General features: G+C 39.2%; 1 protein-coding gene across 2 annotated transcripts in view; it reads left to right on the top strand.

Moving 5' to 3' along the window:
* The window catches only part of stag2b (stromal antigen 2b), a 93,939-nt gene extending 81,612 nt beyond the window's left edge, over positions 1-12,327 (top strand). For both annotated transcript variants that reach the window (XM_034180917.1, XM_034180918.1), the window contains exons 30-34: positions 148-367; positions 1,082-1,189; positions 1,276-1,402; positions 5,248-5,325; positions 10,432-12,327. In XM_034180917.1, coding sequence (XP_034036808.1) covers positions 148-367; positions 1,082-1,189; positions 1,276-1,402; positions 5,248-5,325; positions 10,432-10,449 — 551 coding nt within the window. In that variant the 3' untranslated portion in view covers positions 10,450-12,327. The remainder of the gene's footprint in view (positions 1-147; positions 368-1,081; positions 1,190-1,275; positions 1,403-5,247; positions 5,326-10,431) is intronic.
* Positions 12,328-14,452: the final 2,125 nt, after the last annotated feature.

Raw genomic sequence — 14,452 nt, 5'->3', positions numbered from 1 at the left:
CTCATTTAGTTAAAGTAGTTGTTGCTTAGGATGAAAGGGGGGGGGAAACATGTTGAGCTGGAAGTTTTAGATTTAAGTCACATAGTTGGCACTTAAATCATTGTAAAGTGCATGTTTGACTTTTTCATTTTGTCCTTTCCCTTTCAGAGGAGAGCAGCAGCAGTGAGGTTTGGCAGCAGACCATGCAGACCCCAGTCATGATGCCATCTCCTCACCTCACCTCCACTGTCATGCGAGATCCGAAGAGGGGTCGAGATGACAGCTACATGGGCGTTTACCCACTTCCTCATGACCAGCAGCAGGGACACCAACACCCACAGCATCACCAACAGACGCCTCAGCACCACCAGACACCCATGGATTACAAGTATGCACCGTTCACTGTGTCATGATGCAGAACACTTTTCCACACAATCACATAAAATTCTTCCTTAGATGTAAAGTTAAACATTTCCAAGTGTCGTCATTTGTAAATTAAACCAGTTGCCCTTTGTGAGGCGTAATGAATCATTTAATATTGTGATCTGTTCTGCAGCTTCTCATTTCATACGGTATTTTATCTTTATGTTTAATACATCAAAATATGTACTGTGGCTTACTCTTGGATGGCTACGGTCCCATTTTTCAACCATATTAACTTTCATTTTTATTTGCTGTTTTCATCCAACATGCCAGACATGATCATTTATTTAAATCACCTGCTTTGCATTCTAGTGCTTTCAGCTACTCACAAAATATTTTAAATATTTGGAAGATCAAATTAGGGCCCATCATTTAGCTCAGTGAATTGATTTTGCTGTGAGAATGGCATCAGAGGGCTGGGTAATTAGCCAAAATGCGTTAAGACAGGGTTCAATGGAATTGGATTTTTGTGTGCTAATAATAATTTGATGGCATATGCTAGCAGCATGGTTGCACCTAGAAGCCTGCCAAGTGCAGGCCCTGTGGGACAGTGACTGACCAGTTGATTTATCCTGTCTGACTTTTATAGAGGCACCAGGCTAATGGGCCTATGAATGCATAGCTACCAACCACTTGTGGGTTACAAACGTTGCTTACCAACTTGCACTTGTTCATTTAGTTCCCAGGTGACGTGGATGTTGGCCCAGAGACAGCAAGAAGAGGCACGTCAGCAGCAGGAAAGAGCCATGAACTATGTCAAGCTCAGGACCAATCTGCAGCATGCGATGTATGATACAGACACACTTCCACATAAAGGTACAGGTTGTAATTTCAGGTATACTTCAGTCATCATATACCCATGTCTTTTTGCAGTCGTCACAGCACTGGGCTTATGGAGGAAGATGAGGAGCCCATTGTGGAGGATGTAATGATGTCATCTGAAGGTCGTATGGATGACCTAAATGAAGGCATGGATTTTGACACCATGGACATTGATCTGGTAAGTAGAAAAGTGTTTATGGAATTATATTTAATTCAAAAATTTGTCTTGTATTGTCTGAAGACAAGCTTATTTATTTTTGTGGTGGTTTGCATGTAGTGCTGAACCAAAATAGATACTTCATAATAACAATCGTAATAATTAATTACTTTATAGTGTTCTTTGACAGAAAATACTGGCTCACACTAAAGTAGTCAACAGAATAAAAACCGCAGTGCACACATAAAATGAGCACAAAAATAGATTATTCCGTTTTTAGGAATGTTTTTGGACTGAGACGATAATTATATTTTCTGGACAATGTCTCACCAGATTGTTGGTTGCATCTGTCCAAAAATGAGTCATTTATTTTTGAAATATGCTATTGTTTCATGCAGCAAGAAGCAAAATGTATTTAATCGCTGCATTATTTAGTTGTAACACAAGTGACAAGCAGAAACTAACAGACTAATTAATGTTATTATACACAGCACAATGAACTCTGCATAAACTGCATCTTGTTGCCATTGAGCAGACAAAAACAGCATTAGAAGTGTCCGGATGCTGGAACCGCTTCAGTGCATGTTTCTTCACGGGGGAAAAAAAAAAACCTTTTAAAATACCAGATTATACACTTAACCTTTTCTTAACCTAGCTGTCCTCTACCGTTGCTGCTGAACTACAAATTCTGAAACGAATCAAGTGACAAGTAGGGGCTCATTCTCTCAGACCCTGCCTGTCCTTGTTCAGAGCTCCTTTGTCTTATTGTTGTTTTACAGTGGTTGTCATTCAGCCTAATGGTGCATTACTGCCACCTTCTGCCAGGGAGTGTGGTTCAGACAGTTCCTCATTTAGAGCAGCTTTCAGTTGTCATTGATGTAGGCTTGTAGCCGTAGATGATGATGTAGAATATTTTTGACATACAAGTCGCTTTGGAATGTAATTCACCAGTATCGCAGACCGAATGGTCCGCCCCCTAAAAATCGGTCCGCCTTTTGCTTCTGCGCATGCGTCATTTTGGACCACAGCAGCACGTCTGAGACAGTCTCTTCACCCAAAGCAATAAAATGCATTAATGGGATTATTAACCATCAGATGATAAAGGTAAAACCTTTTAAATCATTCAAAAGTCAGTTTTAAGCAGAAACGAGTCTGTTTTAAGAAGAAACTCTGCAAGACAGAAATTCTGTGATGCTATGAAATGCCAGGCGCGCAGTGAACGCATCAGCTAGCAGCTCGTTTAGCCGCAAGTGCTCGCTTCACTTCCACCATCTTTTATGATGGAATAATGCTGAATTTATGTGGAAATGAGTGTTGTACAAAAGCTTCAGGTATCTGTCGCTGAGATAGATGATGACTGGAGTGCAGTTTGAAGCAGAAACTTTTGAAGCAGAATTTTTAGGGGGACTGTTCCATCTGCGACGCCGAATCAAACAACTTGTGTGTGTGTTTTTGTTTTTTTTGTTGTTGTTGTTGTTTTTAAATAGAACAATTTATAATTTTTTTTCATTAGTATCTCAACTGAGATTCATGTTTCAAAAAACATTTTTATATGTGTTCAGTTAACAGCTGTGAGTCAAAAATTTGTCACAGGCTATGATAATATTTGTTTCCAAGTTGGACTTGCTGCTTATTGAAATTCCCTGCAGTACTGTACTTGTTTATTTTACTTTGTTAAAGAAATGTAAAATTGTTCGGTGTCATTACATAGAGGTCTGGGACAAACTGGGGTGTGTATATATATATATATATATATATATATATATATATATATATATACACACACACACACACACAACCCCTGGCAAAAATTATGGAATCACTGGCCTCGGAGGATGTTCATTCAGGTGTTTAATTTTGTAGAAAATAAGCAGATCACAGACATGACACAAAACTAAAGTCATTTCAAATGGCAACTTTCTGGCTTTAAGAAACACTATAAGAAATCAAGAAAAAAATGTAGCAGTCAGTAACGTTTACTTTTTTAGACCAAGCAGAGGGAAAAAAATATGGACTCACTCAATTCTGAGGAATAAATTATGGACTCACCCTGTAAATTTTCATCCCCAAAACTAACACCTGCATCAAATCAGATCTGTTCGTTAGTCTGCATCTAAAAAGGAGTGATCACACCTTGGAGAGCTGTTGCACCAAGTGGACTGACCTGAATCATGGCTCCAACACGAGAGATGTCAATTGAAACAAAGGCGAGGATTATCAAACTCTTAAAAGAGGGTAAATCATCACGCAATGTTGCAAAAGATGTTGGTTGTTCACAGTCAGCTGTGTATAAACTCTGGACCAAATGCAAACAACATGGGAAGGTTGTTAAAGGCAAACATACTGGTAGACCAAGGAAGACATCAAAACTTCAAGACAGAAAACTTAAAGCAATATGTCTCAGAAATCAAAAATGCACAACAAAACAAATGAGGAACGAATGGGAGGAAACTGGAGTCAACGTCTGTGACCAAACTGTAAGAAACCGCCTAAAGGAAATGGGATTTACATACAGAAAAGCTAAACGAAAGCCATCATTAACACCTAAACAGAAGAAAACAAGGTTACAATGGGCTAAGGAAAAGCAATCGTGGACTGTGGATGACTGGATGAAAGTCATATTCAGTGATGAATCTGCATTGGGCAAGCTGATGGTGCTGGAACTTTTGTTTGGTGCTGTTCCAATGAGATTTTTAAAGATGACTGCCTGAAGAGAACATGTAAATTTCCACAGTCATTGATGATATGGGGCTGCATGTCAGGTAAAGGCACTGGGGAGATGGCTGTCATTACATCATCAATAAATGCACAAGTTTACGTTGATATTTTGGACATTTTTCTTATCCCATCAATTGAAAGGATGTTTGGGGATGATGAAATCATTTTTCAAGAAGATAATGCATCTTGCCATAGAGCAAAAACTGTGAAAACATTCCTTGCAAAAAGACACATAGGGTCAATGTCATGGCCTGCAAATAGACAGGATCTTAATCCAATTGAAAATCTTTGGAAGTTGAAGAAAATGGTCCATGACAAGGCTCCAACCTGCAAAGCTGATCTGGCAACAGCAATCAGAGAAAGTTGGAGCCAGATTGATGAAGAGTTTTTTTTTTTTTGTTGTTGTTGTTTGTTTGTTTTAGTATGCAGTCCCACTCAGAAATGTTAAAAAGAAAAATACTAAACTGTCAACATGACAGAAACTCTGCCTGTCTTACTGGATTAAAGCTAAAAAAGACCCTTCGGCTGCTCCCTTGTTTGCACTCGGGGTCACCACAGCAAATCCGAGGTGGGTCTGCATGTTGAATTGGCACGGGTTTAGACAGAAACTTAGACAGAAACATGCATAAAAGAACTTTGATATTATAACACGTGTCTTTTTTTTTTGTCTATTATTCTTGCTTTCAATGCATTTAAAACCATTCAAAATGACTCGCAATGCACGCTACCTTCGGTGATAATTGCCAACAGCACCGCTATACTAAAAATTTCTGGGGAGAACCCTGTTGACCCCTAGCTGGCTACAGCTACCACCCTGGTATGATTATCATACTTTTTTGTGTAGGCCATGGTACACTGAGGCTGGATTCTTAAGTGTCGTTTTGTCACATTAAGTGAAACCGAAAACCTGCTTGGCCCACGGACTAAGCGGTTGAAGTTGTGTGTGCACTATACTGTGCCTGTCACCGTTCCTCACAAAGAAGACCAATTTGCTTAGAGCATAATTTAAGAAGACCTAAAGAAGCAGGTCTTTTTCCATACATTTATGAAGAAAGATGTAAGACATCATTCATTCAAACAAACAAAACATTTGCCAGAGTCATAAAATTTATCGAGGTGCCTTTTCTAAATCTGCTTCTCTCTTACAGCCTCCTTCTAAGAATCGCCGGGAGAGGTCGGAGCTTAAGCCAGATTACTTTGACCCAGCTTCGATCATGGATGAATCGGTAAAAAGCACCCTCTGTCCCTTTAGCATCTTTACACTGTCACTTCATTTCATCCTGCCTGACAACTTTAAACTGACACCAAACAAGGTCAGTTTTGTTAGATGTCTGTCAAATGCCAGGGTGTTGATAGCAGCTCCAGTCATGACCATGTAAAAAGGACCAAAAAAGGACAGTCCACCTGGAGTAGCTTTTACAGGATCGTGGGAACAAGGAAAACTAATCAAAATAAAAAGTAATAATAATGAATAGTTGCATGTTGGCCATGGGGATCCACAGGCTCTAGATTGGGTCGTGTTGACATTTTTCAAGGGTGGTAATAAATTAAGCAATGAGTTGGAATGGTGTGTCAGTCGAGAATGTTTTCAGAACCTTAGAACTCAAATTTTAGAAGAGGAACTCAACCCTTTTATTTCCTGTTAATTATGTAATTTTTAATGTTAATTTATTGTCTTAATGTATTTATAAATTATTTAGGTTGTTGTTATCATTTACTCACTATTATTATTTTTATTTTATTATTACCTCTATTTTGTCATTTGATTTTTAAAGGGACCACAATGGAAAGAAGTGTTTTCACTTTCTTGTGTCATCTATGTATTTTTAAGGTATTTACAATTATATGCACCTACACTCACGCTTTTAATATAAAGATGAATTACTGTCCCCTGCTGGACATATGTGATAGTCCAAAATATAGTTAGCAATGTTGGCTAATATTTATAGCTTCTCCAAAACTAATTAGTCCTTTCAGTGTTCTGTTTTGGCACCATTCATCCTTGACCCAAAATACATAAGCATGCCAGACAGCAAATGTCAGCTGTGCTGTGTTTGTTCCTGATCAAAGTCGCACGCACAGCTGCTGTAAGCAGGTGCTTTGAATTTGACAAAGACGGTAGCTGAAGACATTAAAACCACTAAACATTATACAATAAACATTTTCCTACACATTTTGTCCCCAACATGAAACTTAAGTCACTCATGGTAAGAGCAACATTGAGCTCCAAAAACACAATCAGTCAATAACACTAACAACACTGTTGAACTAACATAAACCACAATAACATGTAAAACCTCAAAACTCCAAACTCCCATGGTGCATTGCAGCACAGCATCCATTGTTTATTGGTTAGCTAAAATAGCTAATTTCATCAAAATATATGTCCTATCAATTTTTCGTTTTTCGCAGTGTTTATCTTTGACCCAAAATACGTAAGCATGCCAAACGGCAAATGTCAGCTCTTCCTGATTTTTGCGTGATTGAAGCCATACATACACACGCCACTTGGCTATTATAATATAGATATTTTCAGTGGTGGGCACAGCTAACCATAACATTAGCTTTGATAACTGCTAATCCACTAACTGAAAAGTTAACTTTTATAACGATAAACCAACAAACTTAAAAAAAAATTTGCGGAAGCTACAGCTAACCAGTAACTTTTAGTATTGAGTCCAGTACACTATCAGCTACTGACAAGCCAGTTTTGAGTTTAAGCATCGCAGACAAATCTGAGTAGAATCAAAGGCGATCACAAACCCAACACAATGAGTCAGAGCTTCTGTCTTTGTGCGCCCTGCCCACTGCTGCAAAGAAAAGTCATTTACATTCAACATACACTGCCCCAGACATGTGGCAAAAGGCATGAAAAGCAAAGCAGGCTTAACTTATGGTTTGATTTAAAAACCAAACTAATTCTGTCCGTTTTATTGATTTTAACGTCAACTCTGTCATTTTTACAAATTGAAAAACTCAGCCTCATGGGATGTGCAGCCAGTACATTCTGAGTGCCGGTCCCAAGCCCGGATAAATGAGGGTTGCGTCAGGAAGGGCATCCGGCGTAAAACAAGCCAACCCAACTATGCAGACTCAGAATCAAATTCCCATACCGGATCGGTCGCGGCCTGGGTTAACAACGTCAGGGTGCCGGTGGAAATTGGGCGACTGCTGGGCGAAGACGACGACGAAGAAGAGGAGGAAAACGTTGCCATGAACAGCGGGAGAAGAAGAAAACTAGAAGGGTGGAAATGAGAGTGGGGACTTTGAATGTTGGTAGTATGACTGTTAAAGGGAGAGAGCTGGCTGATATGATGGAGAGGAGAAAGGTAGACATATTGTGTGTGCAAGAGACCAAGTGGAAGGGAAGTAAGAGCAGGAGCATCGGCGGTGGGTACAAGTTGTTGTACCATGGTGAGGACAGGAAGAGAAATGGTGTTGGGGTCATTTTAAAGGAAGAGTATGTTAAAAGTGTCTGAGGTTAAGCGAGTGTCTGACAGGGTGATGAGTGTGAAGTTGGAAATTGAAGGGGTGATGATAAATATCATCAGTGCATATGCCCCACAGGTAGGTTGTGAGATGAAGGAGAAAGAAGATTTCTGGAGTGTGTTAGATGAGGTGGTGGAGAGTGTGCCCAAGCATGAAAGAGTGGTGATAGGAGCAGACTTCAATGGGCATGTTGGTGAAGGGAACAGAGGTGATGAGGAAGTAATGGGTAGATATGGTATTAAGGATAGGAATGGGGAAGGACAGATGGTAGTTGATTTTGCAAAAAGGATGGAAATGGCTGTGGTGAATACCTACTTTAAGAAAAGGGAGGAGCACAGGGTAACATAAGAGTGGAGGAAGGTGCACACAGGTGGACTACATTCTTTATAGGAGATGCAAGCTAAAATAAATCACAGACTAAGGTGGTAGCAGGAGAGAGTGTCACTAGACAGCATAGGATGGTTGCTTGTAGGATGACTTTAGAGGTAAAGAAGAAGAAGAGAGTGAGAGCTCAACAAAGGATCAGATGGTGGAAGCTGAAGGAGGAAGACTGTTGTGTGAAATTTAGCGAGCAGGTGAGAGAAGCACTAGTTGGAGGGGAAGCAGTTTTGGACAACTGGAAAAGTACTGCAGATGTGGTGAGGGAGACAGCTAGGGCAGTACTGGGTATGACATCTGGACAGTGGAAGGAAGACAAGGAGACTTGGTGGTGGAATGAAGAGGTCCAGGAAAGCATAAGGAGAAAGAGGTTGGTGAAAAAGTTTTGGGATAGTTGGAGAGATGAAGAAAGTAGACAGGAGTACAAGGAGATGCGGCGTAAGGCAAGAAGAGAAGTGGCAAAAGCAAAGGAAAAGGCATATTGCGAGCTGTACAAGAAGTTGAATAGTAAAGAAGGAGAAAAGGACTTGTACCGATTGGCCAGACAAAGGGACAGAGCTGGAAAGGATGTGCAGCAGGTTAGGGTGGTAAAAGATGCACATGGTAATGTGCTGAGAAGTGAGGAGTGTGTGCTGAGAAGGTGGAGGGAATATTTTGAAGAGTTGATGAATAAAGAAAATGAGCGAGAGAAAAGGCTGGATGATGTGGTGAGAGTAAATCAGGAAGCAAAAGAGATTAGCAAGGAATAAGTGAGGGCTGCTATGAAGAGGATGAAGAGTGGAAAGGCAGTTGGTTCAGATGACATTCCAATGGAGGCATGGAAATGTCTAGGAGAGATGGCAGTAGAGTTTCTAACCAGATTGTTTAATAAAATCTTGGAAAGTGAGAGGATGCCTGAGGAGTGGAGACGAAGTGTGCTGGTTCCTATTTTCAAGAACAAGGGTGATGTGCAGAGCTGCAGTAACTACAGAGGCATAAAGCTGATCAGCCACAGCCTGAAGTTATGGGAAAGAGTAGTAGAAGCTAGGCTTAGAAAACAGGTGAAGATCTGTGAGCAGCAATATGGTTTCATGCCGAGAAAGAGCACTACAGATACAATGTTTGCTCTGAGAATACTGTTGGAAAAGTACAGAGAAGGACAGAAAGAGTTACATTGTGTGTTTGTGGACTTAGAAAAAGCTTATGATAGGGTGCCAAGAAAAGAGTTGTGGTATTGTATGAGGAAGTCTGGAGTGGCAGAGAAGTATGTTAGGGTAGTGCAGGACATGTACAAGAATAGTGTGAGAGCGGTGAGATGCGCAGTCGGAATGACAGACTCATTCAAGGTGGAGGTGGGATTACACCAAGGATCAGCTCTGAGTCCTTTCTTGTTTGCAGTGGTGATGGACAGGTTGACAGATGAGATCAGACAGGAGTCCCCATGGACTATGATGTTTGCAGATGACATTGTGATCTGTAAGAGTAGAGAGCAAGTTGAGTCTAGTCTGGAGAAGTGGAGATATGCTTTGGAGAGAAGGGGAATGAAAGTCAGTAGAAGCAAGACTGAGTACATGTGTGTGAATGAGAGGGAGCCCAGTGGAATTGTGCAGTTACAAGGAGTAGAAGTGGTGAAATTAGATGAGTTTAAATATTTGGGGTCAACTGTTCAAAGTAATGGAGAGTGTGGTAGAGAGGTGAAGAAGAGAGTGCAGGCAGGGTGGAGTGGGTGGAGAAAGGTGGCAGGAGTGATTTGTGACCGAAGAATATCAGCAAGAGTGAAGGCGAAAGTTTACAAAATAGTAGTGAGACCAGCTATGTTGTATGGTTTAGAGACAGTGGCACTAACAAAAGATTAGGAATGAACATATCAGAGGGATAGCTCAGGTGGGACGGTTTGGAGACAAAGTCAGAGAGGCGAGATTGCGATGGTTTGGACATGTGCAGAGGAGGGACCCAGGGTATATAGGGAGAAGGATGCTGAGGATGGAGCCACCAGGCAGGAGGAGAAGAGGGAGACCAAAGAGGAGGTTCATGGATGTGCTGAGAGAGGACATGCAGGTGGTTGGTGTGACAGAGGAAGATACAGAGGACAGGGTGAGATGGAAATGATTGATCTGCTGTGGCGACCCCTAACGGGAACAGCCGAAAGACAAAGAAGACAAATATATTTTGTTTTTAATGCACTAATTCTGAAGGTTTGAGCATTAAAACTCACAGATGCCAAAAGGCATTATGGGAAAATGAGCCTCCACATCACTGGTTGGTTGGTTTATTTGTTAAAAAAAACAAACAATCACAGTACATTCCACCAGCCATTTCTTATAATGTGTGTCATTAGAGAAGTACTTTTTTTATTTCATAATGCACCTCGATACATTAACATATGACTCAGTATCAGTGTGTCATATGTCTGGTTTTTCTTCTTATATCTGGGCTTTGTTACTGATAAGTCACTGATTCATGCTTTTTGTTTTTGTTTCCTGTAGGTCCTTGGGGTGTTTTAAGCTAATATACAGATTTTTGACGCTGGGACAACAGAAGAGGAGCTTTGTATTTAAAGAGAATTTTAGATGCGAAAATGGATGTTTTCTGTAAGAAAAACAAAAATAATAATAAAAAAAAATAATAATAATATTCTGGCTTGTACTCCACGTGGACCAATGACAACCCACACTCAGTGTTGCTTGCTCAGAGAGGACTTTGTTTCAAATATTTACTTTTATAATCTTGGGTAAGCTCTTCCTGTTGAGAAATAGTGTAACAGGCTTCTGCTTCCAAACCTCTTAGAAATGAGACATGCCTGAAGATAAAAATCCACAATAGTTTTACCCCACTTTTTTAAAAAAGAAAAAAGAAATGGGGATAAATCGATGTGTTTAACTTAAGAAACCTTTTTGTTTATGTCTAACCCTTTTTATAATTGTAGTAAGTTACCAGGTGTGAATTAGTAATTTATAAACAGACTGTAGTAGCTTGCTTGTAATGTATTAGCCAAGTGGATGGAGGTGTTTGTGCCCCTTCTTCTTTCCTCCCTCTTCCTCTCTCGTTTCTTTTTCCTCATTGGGCCTAAATGGAGGTCTGGAAAACCACTGGTGGTTAAGATGATGAGATGTCAAGTAGAATGAGTCAGAATCCCTTTATGCTCTGAAGATTCCCAGAGTCTGCTGAAAGTTCTGCTGTGTTCAGCATTAAGTTGTAGAGCTTACCCCAAGATTTGGAGCACTCCTTAAACACCAAATACAAGCAAAATCTCCCCAAACCGTGAACACAATTTCTCTCCAGTAGTACCACTGTGTGGGCTTTGGAAAAATCAGGCTCCCTTTGGGGTCCTCTTTGCTGTAAAAATCCAGTATAATGATGTTGAAATGGGTATCTCTACATGAAAATAAAATTATATATGAATCGGTGCTGATTTTATACACATGCTTTTGGTTTTCTTACTTTAAACTTTTCAACCTTCGGTCACAAAAGTTTGAGAGATGTAAGTAAACTTAAAACGAACGCATGAGAAGCCATGCATTGAGAAAGATTTTTAAATTTGTATGTTTATTTTTTAATTTTTTTGTCTTGATAATGTCTTCGGGTTCCTACGTTTTTTTTCTTCTTCTTCCTACGTGTAAATTAGTGTGGATAAAACTAATGAAAAGGCTTGTGAAATTCAGCTTTAAATTTTTCTCAACATGAAACGTCCTGTCACAAAATGCTTAGATTTCAAATGTTAAAAAGAGAGGTAGTTGGACAATATTGAAGATGAACATTATTCAGCAGTGCTGTGGCAGCTAGACAAAGCTTAGGGTTTTTTTGTTGTTTGTTTTGTTTTTATTTTTATTTTATTTTATTTAATTTTTTTTGACATATTTGTCTCACACAAGATTCATTGAAATGTTTTGTCTACTGAAGTTTTTATTTTGTAGTCATTCCACGCTTAAGCCTTAAACATGCTTGTGAAGGTCACCTTCCCTCACAGTAATCTTCCGTGTCAGAGGATGGGTCATGTTTAAAGGTGGACAATTGGCTTCTTAGAACACGAATCATGAGGAGGTCAGATGTAATGTGATAAAGTAGATAAACAGCCTATGTGTTTTGCCTAATTATTTTATGTAAGTAAAAAAAAAAAAAAGATTTAAGGAAAAAGTACTGTTTATTGTTTGTTACTTACCACTACATTGGTATAAAATCTTATTAGATCGTGTGTGTATATATACAAAAAGGTTTTCTGGGTTTTTTTTCCCCCCATTCTCCTTTTGGGTCACTTGTTTTATTTTTTTCCTGCAATCTCTTACACTATAAGTTGTCCATTATCCCATCTGCTCTCAGTCACTATTTTCTGATTTGTATTTGTCTGGAAACGGTAACTTTTGAATAAAAATCAACACATTTCATCTGTGGCAGCACCTATTTTCTGATCACCCTGAATTTACCACAACTAATAATGGGTTAATCAGAAACAGACTGCTTTATACTCAGCGGTTGTGTGATTGTGCCTTTGTGCAGCATGTGTGAAAAATTAAGATGCTTTTGTGAGGAGATAATTTGGACAGATAAGAACTGGTTAAACTTAACTGTATGAAATCTTGCAATTTTCCAAATAGTAGGAAATTTTATGTCAGGCAACAGTGCCCTTGTAAAATAAAGATAAGAAAATAAAATCGCCATAACCTTACGAACAGTGTTCATCAAATACTTTACAAGTCTACTTTTGACAATAAGACGAGATGATTACAACAATTAAATTGGTGACATATCCTGATGAAAAAGCTACATAGAATTCCTCAGTTGTATAGATAAATTATCACAGAATAATAAAGTAGATGTGTCTTTGGTACTACACTATTTACACAGCTTGGAAAATCTAGAACAGATTTTTTTTTTTTTTTTTTTTTTTTTTTTAAGATTATGTCTCTCACAGTGGACATGCACCTAAGATGAAAATTTCAGACCCCCTCCATAATTTCTAAGTGGGAGAACTTGCAAAATCGCAGGGTGTTCAAAAACTTATTTTCCTCACTGTACATATTAAAATGCAATGACATTTGTTGAACTTTTAATGTTCTCTTAGTACATTTGGATGTGGCAATGCATCTCTCCTGCCTAAGAATATCAAGATTGTTGATAAGATGAGGCATTTTGATGATTACAGTGCCTTGCTGTCGCCAGTTAATTGTTCAATGTCAACATTTGTCTGTGGTATCCGTATTCATAGTTTCTTGTTGGAGTGTTATAGAGAAAGATTGCAAAACAGGAAAACTGATGAACGCTAGGCTCTGGGTTCCCATGTAAAAGTATGAAGTGTGTATGTATAAGTGAGTAAAGCTCAAAATCCTTACGATAGCTTTTATGTATATACATGCAAATGCATTGAAAACACTGAAAATTCTATTCCAAATCAACAGATGAAGAAAATTCGATTCGAACCTGCAATTTACAAAAGCTCTGATTACCAGACAGAAACTTTACCACTGCACTGCAATCACTGTCTTATAACAAGAGCATGAAATGGCTAAAATAAACAAGGAGATAAATGTATTTTAAAAAAGAGAAAAAAGCACAGTAATTACTGACAAAACAGCATTTGTTAGAGTACTTTTGGTGATAGGTGACTGAAAGTGCCATATTTGTGGTGCTGTTGGCTTGTCATATTGTCATAGTCCTGCGAAGCGTGTGTCGTGCCGGACACATGTGGCATTCAGGTCATTTCTTGGCCTAACTGTAGATGTGCCAAGCTTGTAGCATCATATTCAACTAAGACTTGAGGCTGTAATTCCTGCTAAATCAAAGTATTGAGCAAAAGGCGTGAATACTTATGTACACGTAATTATTTTTAATAAATTTGCAGAAATTTCCAGAAAACTTTTTTCATGTTGTCATTATAGGGTGTTGCGAGTAGAATTTTGAGGGAAGAGATGAATTGACTCTATTTTGGAATAAGGCTGTAGCATACAGTAAGGCAAATAAGTCAATTTTGCAAGTTTTCCCACCTACAAAGAATGGAGAGGTTTGTAATTTTATCATAGGCACAATTCAACTATGAGAGACAGAATTAAAAAAAAAAAATTCAGAAAATCACATTGTATGATTTTTAAATAATTATAATTATCGACTACTTTCTGTCTAGGGCAGGGGTGGGCAACTTGTTCCAGAAAGGGCCAAGAGAGTGCAGGTTTTCTTTGCAGCCACAGACTCCACCAGGTGATTTCACTGATGATCACTTTGAGCAGATGGAATCAGTTAGTCAGTGAAATCACCTGGTGGAGTCAGTGGCTGCAAAGAAAACCTGGACCCGCTAGGCCCTTTCTGGAACAAGTTGCCCACTTCTGGTCTAGGGACAGAAAATAGCCCTACGCGCTGTCCTGCATGCACAGCCCAGGCCGGTACGTAGGGTTTAATTAGGTCAACTAGGTAGGGAGGTGCTAGTCCATTATTAATTTTATAGATTAATAGCAGAACCTTAAAATCTGACCTCACTGGGACAGGAAGCCAGTGAAGTGAGCATTAGATCATTTACTA

Source organism: Thalassophryne amazonica, chromosome 11, assembly GCF_902500255.1.
Source record: "Thalassophryne amazonica chromosome 11, fThaAma1.1, whole genome shotgun sequence".
Lineage (NCBI taxonomy): Eukaryota > Metazoa > Chordata > Actinopteri > Batrachoidiformes > Batrachoididae > Thalassophryne > Thalassophryne amazonica.
This window is presented reverse-complemented; position numbering and strand designations above follow the sequence as displayed.